General features: G+C 33.7%; 2 protein-coding genes across 2 annotated transcripts in view; one reads left to right on the forward strand and one right to left on the reverse strand.

Annotated features, from left to right (window-relative positions):
• The window catches only part of LOC136028852 (centromere-associated protein E-like), a 76,382-nt gene extending 67,669 nt beyond the window's left edge, over window positions 1–8,713 (reverse strand). The window contains exon 1 of the mRNA XM_065706788.1: window positions 8,569–8,713. The gene's annotated coding sequence lies outside the window, so the exon portion shown is untranslated. The remainder of the gene's footprint in view (window positions 1–8,568) is intronic.
• LOC136028851 (putative ankyrin repeat protein RF_0381) lies at window positions 514–2,292 on the forward strand. The gene has a single exon (XM_065706786.1). It carries the CDS (start codon window positions 523–525, stop codon window positions 1,873–1,875), a length of 1,353 nt encoding a protein of 450 aa, XP_065562858.1. The 5' UTR covers window positions 514–522; the 3' UTR covers window positions 1,876–2,292.
• Window positions 8,714–9,981: the final 1,268 nt, after the last annotated feature.

Below are 9,981 nucleotides of genomic sequence, written 5' to 3' on the forward strand. Positions count from 1 at the left end.
ACTGCTGAACAATTAAAGCTCTGGACTGAATAAGGCTTATATCACATGCAGATATATAAAATTTCTGTAAAATATTAAAAAAAAATTATTATCAAAGCTTATGCAAAAATTTAAATTGATATTTGTTTGCTGTCTAATTGACGCAAATTTATGAAAAACACCTGAAAATTTTGAAATTAATTTTAAACATTCTCTCAGTTCAATTCATATTTGTCTTCTCGAACCAAACTTTATTAGCTTACCTCCTAAAGTACGTACTTCTATTATCGTTGTCTTATATTTCAATTAAAAAAAATCTTTTTTTAAATTTTAGTTTTGATTTCAGAATAACTAACGTTAGTACATAAACTGCAAAAATATTAATGGTGTCTCAACAATAATATTAATATTTTAAATCAAACCTGAAATATAACTGAAAATTTAGAAATTAGCTATTTTTTTGGTCGATTTAAACAACCCGACTCGGGATTTTAATGAAACAATATAGTCTCAAGTGTATTACAGAAATAAAACGACATAAACATGCGGTGTAACAGAATTTCAAGAGCATTTTTTCATCTATTGGATTATTTTGTCTTTTCAGCATCAAACAAGAAAAACACATTATTAAAAGAAATGAAAAAAGAAGACACGAAACTGAACATTCTCCAAAAGCAGCTACGTAAAGGGGCAGACCCGAATCTGAAAGATAGGCAGGGATACACAGCTTTGCATTATGCTGCTGAAAGAGGCAGACTGGATATTTGTCAGCTGCTGCTCAACAATAGAGGCGACCCTAATATACAACACTTTCTCAATGGGACAGCTTTGCATTTTGCTGCTGCAAGAGGCACATTGGATGTTTGTCAGCTACTACTGAGCAATGGGGCAGACCCGAATCTGAAGGATAGTAGTAAAAATACTGCTTTGCGTTACGCTGCTGATATTGGCACATTGGATATTTGTCAGCTACTGCTGAGCAATAGAGCTGACCCAAACGTTAAAGACTTCCACGGCAAAACAGCTTTGCATTATGCTGCTAAAGGAGGCAAATTGGATATTTGTCAGCTGCTGCTCAACAATAGAGGCGACCCTAATATACAGAACGACAGTTACAAACAGACAGCTTTGCATTACGCTGCTGAAAGAGGCACATTGGATATTTGTCAGCTACTGCTGAGCAATAGAGCTGACCCAAACGTTAAAGACTTGCACGGCAAAACAGCTTTGCATTATGCTGCTAAAGGAGGCAAATTGGATATTTGTCAGCTGCTGCTCAACAATAGAGGCGACCCTAATATACAGGACGGCTCTTACAAAAGGACAGCTTTGCATTTTGCTGCTGAAAGAGGCACATTGGATATTTTTCAGCTACTACTGAGCAATGGGGCAGACCCGAATCTGAAAGATAGTAATAAAAAAACTGCTTTGCATTACGCTGATGAAAAAGGCACACTGGATATTTGTCAGCTACTGCTGAGCAATGGAGCCAACCCAAACGTAGAAGGGAGTGTGCAATTTGAGACAGCCTTGAAAATTGCTTCTTTTTTTTTTCATATCAAAGACTTTTTTGCCATAGCCAAATATATTTTAGAAAATGATACACTTTATTATTCACTTGTAACACCAATAGATGCTAAAATAATATACCAAGAAAGACTCAGGGAAATATTAAATTATACTCGAAAACTACCTCCAAAAAAAAAATGGTTTTGGAGACTAGCAAGACTTGCCTTCAATGACTCTGACGGTTCACTCAAATCAATGTCCCGGGATGTAATCAGGGAGCATTTAGACTATGATCATATAATCGAAAGTGTTCAAAGTATAAACATACCATACACTTTAAAACAATATATATGTTTCCATTTTAAGACAATTATTGCTTCGTACTGAGATATTGTTTAAAACTAATTTCAAAATGTTTCTGATTTTGAATTAAAGAATTTATATTATTACTTAGACACCATAAAGATTTTTACAGTTTATATAATCACTTTACCGTTTCTGAACTGAAAACAACAATATAAAAAATTGAGGTTTTTTGATGGAAATATAAGATAACGGTTATAGGGATACGCGCTTTAGGAGTTTGCAATTTGATTCTAGGAGACAATTGTAATTTTAAACAGAAAGATTATTTAAAACCAATTTCAAAATTTTCAGGTATTTTCCTGGTTTGAATTTAAAGATTAATATTATTACTCAGACACCATAAATATTTTTTAGTTTATATAATAGCTTTAGTGATACTTAACTGAATACCTAAAAAAAAAGTTTTTTTTTCCAATGGAAATATAAAACAACGGTTATAGTGACAGGTACCTTATGAGTTGTGGCAAAACAGTATTGCTGAAACTCATTGATGCTACGATGCCTTACAACATCTTATCATTTTTTGGGATGGAGCCCACGGCTATCACTTTAATATTAAATTGATGAATCCAGCCACTAAAAAAGAAATGATAAAAAATGCAGTGCAATGCATTATTATTCCTATAGACTAATGATTCGGCAGGAAGAAGACAATTATATTTTAAAATGCCGTCAATTGTTTCACCAATATGTCGTTGATATGTATGCTAAAATTGAATCAGAACGTTTGCTATATATCCGCCTGAATCAGACCAAGCTCCGCTCTGAACAATACATTCATTTGCAAGATGCAGTTGTAAATGACGGTAATACCACAAACGTTGGAAGATTAACGATTTTACCTTCGTCATATGCTGGCAGTCCCCGTCAAATGCATGAATATGCTCAAGATGCTATTTCGTATGTTCGTCTCTATGGTCGTCCAGATATATTTATTACATTTCTTTTTCTCTTCTATTTTTCAGTTTTTTCCTTTTTTTTAAGTTTTTTTTTTTAGTTTTTAGTTTTTTTAGTTTTTTTTTCCTTTTTTTCTTTTTAGTTTTTTATTGGTTTTTACCTTTTTTTTTTTAGCTTTTTTAGTTTTTTTCGTTTTTTCTTTTTACTTTTTTTTTAGTTTTTATCTTTTTTATTTTTTTTTATTTTATTCTTAATTTTATTCATTTATATATCCCCCTGTGCACCCCGGCGTCCCCTTTGTAGTTATGTCCCTGTGTCCCGGTCGTCGTCATTTATACTCCCTGTGTCCCGGTGCTTTGGTGATTGCTAATCGAACATTCCTTTTGTCCCGGTCGCTTTCTCTTTGAGTGTCGTCATTTATTTAGATTGTTTCTCCTTTATTTTTCAGTTTTTTTCCTTTTTTTAGTTTTTTTTCTTTTTTAGTTCTTTTAGTTTTTACCTTTTTTAGTTTTTTTTAGTTTTTTAGATGAAAATTTTTTTTAGTTTTTTTCCTTTTTTTCTTTTTAGTTTTTTATTGGTTTTTACCTTTTTTTTTAGCTTTTTTAGTTTTTTTCGTTTTTTCTTTACTTTTTTTTTTAGTTTTTATCTTTTTTATTTTTTTTTATTTTTATTCTTAATTTTATTAGTTTTCTTTTTCTCTTCTATTTTTCAGTTTTTTCCTTTTTTTAAGTTTTTTTTTTAGTTTTTAGTTTTTTTAGTTTTTTTTTCCTTTTTTTCTTTTTAGTTTTTTATTGGTTTTTACCTTTTTTTAGCTTTTTTAGTTTTTTTCGTTTTTTCTTTTTACTTTTTTTTAGTTTTTATCTTTTTTATTTTTTTTTATTTTATTCTTAATTTTATTAGTTTTCTTTTTCTCTTCTATTTTTCAGTTTTTTCCTTTTTTTAAGTTTTTTTTTTAGTTTTTAGTTTTTTTAGTTTTTTAGTTTTTTAGTTTTTTTAGTTTTCTTAGTTTTTTAGCTTTTTTATTTTTTTTATTAGTTTTTAGTTTTTTTTGTAGTTTTTGCCTTTTTTAAGTTTTTTCAGTTTTTTTTTTTAGTTTTTAGTTTTTTACCTTTTTTGTGGATCGTCACCTGATCCACAGATCCACAGATCCACAGACAACTTATTTTTATATATATAGAAGATATAATCTGGCGTAACGGACAGACAACTTATTTTTATATATATAGAAGATATAGATAGATAGATAGATTTTATAAGTTACCAATTTTACTCTTTAAGAAATTCAATCTCTTTTAATACTGTTGTCTTTTCCAAGATATTTGATTATTCAAGCAAGCCGATTAACAGACAAAGTGTAACAGACATAACATTTATATATATACTAGCTGTTGGGGTGGCGCTTCGCGCCACCCCAACACCTAGTTGGTGGGGCGCTTCGCGCCCCCCCAAGCCCCCCCACGCGCGTAAGTCGTTACGCGCCATATTAGTTACGCGCCATTGTAGTTGTGTCCCTGTGTCCCACCTGTGAATATAGATAGATTTATATATGAGTTTCAAACTACGTAAAAATTGCGAATATACAACATTCTTGGCTTTCCCATTGTCTGTCCATATACAAAGCCGTATGTACTAATAATCACGTCATATGCAAACGCTCTTTTTACAAACAAACAAACATGCATACAGATAGATATACTCGTTTTTATATAGATAGATAGATAGACAGATACAATACAAATTAACTACGTAAAACTTGTGAATATAGAACAGTCTTCGCTGTCCCATTGTCTGTGCGTATAAAAAGATTGTCAGGTTTACCGACCCTCAAAGATGCAACATACAATAGAAATTTCGCAACGTGCATTCAATTCAGAATTTCTATCACTGATGAAGTACAATCGTAAAAATTTATGATTCTCGCCTGAGAATGGTAGAAGAGACCCTGCTCTAAGATAAATTTGCCCTTTTACTTTGAAAGTAGACATAAATTGATCTGGATTTTCGATTTGGGCTCCAAGCGACGTCATTTGGAAACATGAGTTGTATTTTCTGATTTTTGACAAAAAACGCTTAGATTCTGACGTAGTTCCAGTAAGGAAAGTCTTCAATGGCTCTGGTGGTGCAGCCAATAGAGGAAGTTTAACTTTTCCTGAGGCGCAACACATTCCCATTGTTTCACCATTGAATTTACAGCAAGTCTGCTTCCGCGTTGCTCTGGTAGTTCCTCGGCACGCTTTCTGTTCTTTCTTTCTCTATCAGCCTCAAGCCTGTTTCCTTGCTGTTCTTTTGATTCCTCGGCACGCCTTCTTTTTTCACTTTCTCTTTTAGCAGCAAGTCTGCTTTCGCGTTGCTCTGGTAGTTCCTCGGCACGCTTTCTTTTCTGACTTTCTCTATCAGCAGCAAGTTTTTTGGCATAGACTCTTTGAGCATCTTCATCGGCTTTTGCCATTGTAAGTTCATCAGTCATTGTAAACTTAAACATTAATAGATTTCTACGTGAACATATGTCTTAAATATCTTGAATGACGTCACCGTCAAAGCAAAAATGACAACTAATTTCATGACGTCAGTCAACACATAAACATGACGTCACCTGATCCACAGACAGACAGACAGACAACTTATTTTTATATATATATGTTTTTAACTACGTAAAACTTGCGAATATACAACATTCTTTGCTTTCCAATTGTCTGTGCATATAAATAGATTGTCAGGTTTACCGACTCTTGAACATGCAACATATAATGGTCCATGGGAAAACAATCCGTATTCAGATCTATACCTCATGATTCTAATGATTGCTCTTGAGCTTTGTTGATGGTGATTGCTAATCGACGATTCCCTGTGTCGCTGTCGTCATTTATATATCCCCCTGTGCCCCCCGGCGTCCCCGTTGTATTTGTGTCCCTGTGTCCCCGGTGTCCCGGTCATCATTTGTGTCCCGGTGTCCCGGTCTGTATATACATTCGTTTTTGAATTGGTCTTTTTTTTAGGTTTTAGTTTTTTACCTTTTTTCAGTTTTTTTAGTTATACCTCATGATTCTAATGATTGCCTTTGAGTTTTGTTGATGGTGATTGCTAATCGAACATTCCCTGTGTCCCCGTCGTCATTTATATATCCCCCTGTGCCCCCTCGCGTCCCCGTTGTAGTTGTGTCCCTGTGTCCCGGTCGTCATTTATATTCCCTGTGTCCCGTTCGTCATTTGTATCCCGTTGTCCCGGTTTGTATAGGCTATACATTCGTTTTTCAAATGGTATATGATGAAATAAATTTTTGTATTTTTCCCCTTTTTTTCTTTTTATTTCTTTTTGGTTTTTACTTTTTTTTAGTTTTTTTTCTTTTTTCTTTTTATTTTTTTTATTTTTATTTTTTTTTAGTTTTGTTTTTCTCCTTTATTTTTCATTTTTTTCCCATTTTTATTTTTTTTCTTTTTTAGTTTTTTTAATTTTTTTTTATTAGTTTTTAGTTTTTTTTCTTTTTAGTTTTTTTGTAGTTTTTACCTTTTTTTAGTTTTTTTTTAGCTTTTTTTTACTTATGCCCTGGTCGTCATTTATACTCCCTGTGTCCCGGTCGTCATTTGTGTCCCGGTGCTTTGTTGATGGTGATTGCTAATCAAACATTCCTTGTGTCCCGGTCGCTTTCTCTTTGAGTGTCCCGGTCGTCATTTATATTCCCTATGTGCCGGTGTCCTGGTCGTCATTTGTGTCCCAATGTAATTTCGTAATTTCGTCAGTCGAAAACATGACTTCAGTCGACACAGAAACATGACGTCACCTGACACACAGACAGACAGACAACTTATTTTTATATATATAGATGTGCCGGTGTCCCGGTCGTCATTTGTGTCCCGATGTCCCGGTCTGTAATTTCGTCAGTTGAAAACATGACGTCAGTCAACACAGAAACATGACGTCACCTGACCCACAGACACACAGACAGACAACTTATTTTTATATATATAGATATAGATAGATTGATAGATTTTTGAAGGTACCAGTTTTTTACTCTTTAAGAAATTCAATCTCTTTTAATACTGTTGTCTTTTCAAAGATATTCGATTATTCAAGCAAGCCGATTAACAGACAAAGTGTAACAGACATAACCCAGAGACAACTTATTTTTATAAATTGATAGATAGATAGAAAGATTTTTTAAGTTACCGGTTTTTTACTCTTTAAGAAATTTAATCTCTTTTAATACTGTTGTCTTTTCAAAGATATTTGATTATTCAAGCAATCCGATTAACAGACAAAGTGTAACAGACATAGCATTTTTATATATATAGATAGATAGATTTTAGTATGTATATTTGATTATTCAAGCAAGCCGATGTCTGTATTAACAGTTCGTTTTGTGTAGGCTATTTGTGTTTTTAGGCAAAAATTCGCTAACATGCTGCATTACTGCCTCTGCAACTTGGAAGATATACAGAGTTTCGACAATTTTAAAGCGATTGACTATCTGTAAATTTTTATTTTATTGTTTAGTGGCCTTTTTTAGGCCAAAGTTATTGTTTTGTGTCCCAAAATTGCTGAAGACAACAGTTTGCTATGGTACGACCCTTTTGGCTACCTAAAAACTGCCTCTAGAGGATCCAAATTTTGTTTGAATAAGCCTTCTCCCGATATTCTAAAACGTGGAGGGATATGATTAGTCCGAAAAATCAAATAACATGTGAAAAGTTCAATGAAATCAACAAAAGTCCTTAAAAGTTTCAAATAGTCATTAAAAGTTTAAAAATTTATAAAAGTTTTAAATACTAAACTAAAAGTGAAAAATCAAATAAGGTATGAAAATGATAAGAAAGGATCAATATGAAAAGTTCAATAAAAACAAATAAACACATATCATGACCATTATTCTTAGGGGGAAAAAAAATTACATAGATTGTTCAATTGTGTTTCATTATGTGCTCAAATTAATATAATAATTTTCGTTATCATCACTAGTAATTTGAAACATTAGGCAGATTTTCTCAGTCTTTTAACTTTTGTAGGGCAGTTTAAACTAAAATGAATTTTACCTATTTAAATTCACCACACAAAAAAAGTAAATTGCTTTTATATTTGTCTTGTTATCAAAACTTTTCTTTCGTAGTTTTGATTACTTTTAATAGGAGCTACTTCTTAATTAAGTTTCATCATTAAAAATTTGCACCACGAAGTGTATGATAGGAATGGCATCTTGATTGTACATACTAAGGGATGTTATCGTCTCTTACTAGGTTGCTAGTTACCACTGCAACCCGGTTTACTAGTTACCACCGCAACCCAGTTTGCTAGCTACAACTGCAACCCAGGTTTTACTAGATACTATGAAATTACAAATAGAAAAAAAACCTATGGATTTTTCTTAGTTGGAATAGTAATTGAGAACCTTGCTACAACCTACGGTTATGACATCTTTGGTCAATATTGTATATGGAAAATGCAGTTTTTCGTAAACACTTGATTCAATTTTAAAATTATTTTTATAATTACATACGGTTTTTAACCACATTAATTTCCGTTAAAAATGAGCCATTTTATACCGTTTTCATAGAATGGTGATATTTTAATGCCAAGCTATCTGAGGATGAAAACCAGAAAGAAAAAAAAAGATCCGAATATTCGGAATATCGTGGTTGAAGCCACTTTTCTTGATTTTCAAGCCAATATATTTTCCTTGTTGTTCAAGCCAAGAGACGGTAAATTTTCTGGATAGGGGTTTCAGACAAGGCGGTTCTAATAATTTACTTCTTGTTTTGATTTGACTCTATTTGTAGGAGTTATGGGTTATTGTAGTTTTTACTAAAGGATATAATTGTCTCTTACTTTGTTGCTTGCTACCGCTGCAAACCGGGTTACGCTTCCTTGGCTTTTAAATTCAGTGATTTTCATACATGGTGTTCTTATGGCACTTGGTATTAGCAAAGTGACATATAGCAATCGCCAATTCTGTTGGCCGGTCTGTTGGCCTGTCTGTCGGTCTGTCGGTCCCTGTTTTGCTACTTTAGGTACTTTCCGATTTGACCATCTGGGGGGGGGGGGGAGTGGTTGCCGATTAATTCTGAAAAAATAGAAAAATACAAGTATTTTTAACTTACGAACTGTTGATCTGATCTTAATGAAATTTGATGTTTGGAAGGATATCTTGTCTCAGAGCTGTTATTTTAAATTCCGATTAGATCTGGTTACATTGGAGGGGGATATGGGAGGGGGAAACCTAAAATCTTGGAAAACACTTAGAGTGGAGGGATCGGAATGAAACCTGGTGGAAAAATAAGCAAAAGTCCTAGATACATGGAACGGATCCGCTCTCTTTAGGGTGGTTGGGGGGGGGGGTAATTCTGAAAAATTAAAAAATGAGGAATTTTTAACTTACGAACGAGCGATCGAATCTCAATGAAAATTGAAATTTAGAAGGATATGGTGTCTTAGAGCTCTTATTTTAAATCCCAACCAGATCTGGTAACATTGGGGGGGGGGTGGGAGTTGGGAGGGGGAAACCTAAAACTTGGAAAAAACTTAGAGTTGAGGGATCGGGATGAAACTTGGTGGAAATATTAAGCACAAGTATTAGATACATGACTGACATAACCGGAACAGATCGGCTCTCTTTGGGGTTGTTGGGGGGGGGGGAGGTAATTCTGAAAAATTAGAAAAATGATTAAATGTCAAAATGTCTAAAAATTAGACATTTGGGGGGGAGTTGGGAGGGGGAAACCTAAAACTTAGAAAACACTTAGAGTGGAGGGATCGGGATGAAACTTGGTGGAAAAAATAAGCACAAGTCCTAGATACATAATTGACATAACTGGAACGGATCTTATCTGTTTTGGGGAGTTGGGGGGGGGGGCTAGGGTTAGTTCTGAAAAAAAAAATAGAAAAAATGAGGTATTTGTAACTTACGAAGGAGTGATCGGATCTCAATGAAAATTTGGAAGGATATCGTGTCTCAGAGCTCTTAAATTTAAATCCCGACTGGATCTGGTGACATTGGGGAGAATTGAGGGGGAGGGGCATAAAATCTTGGAAAACGCTTAGAGTGGAGGGATCGGGATGAAACTTGGTGGGAAAAATAAGCACAAGTCCTAGATACGTGATTGACATAACCGCAACAGATCCCTCCTCTTTGGGGGAGTTGGGGAGGGTCAATTCTGCACAAAGTAGAAAAAAGAGGTATTTTTAACTTACGAAGGAGTGATCGGATCTTAATGAAATTTGAAATTTTAAAGTATATCGTGT

This window comes from Artemia franciscana, chromosome 7, assembly GCF_032884065.1.
Source record: "Artemia franciscana chromosome 7, ASM3288406v1, whole genome shotgun sequence".
NCBI lineage: Eukaryota > Metazoa > Arthropoda > Branchiopoda > Anostraca > Artemiidae > Artemia > Artemia franciscana.

Coding starts and splice junctions, on each gene's coding strand:
- LOC136028851 (XM_065706786.1), top strand. CDS start 523: ATGCGGTGTAACAGAATTTCAAGAGCATTTTTTCATCTATTGGATTAT.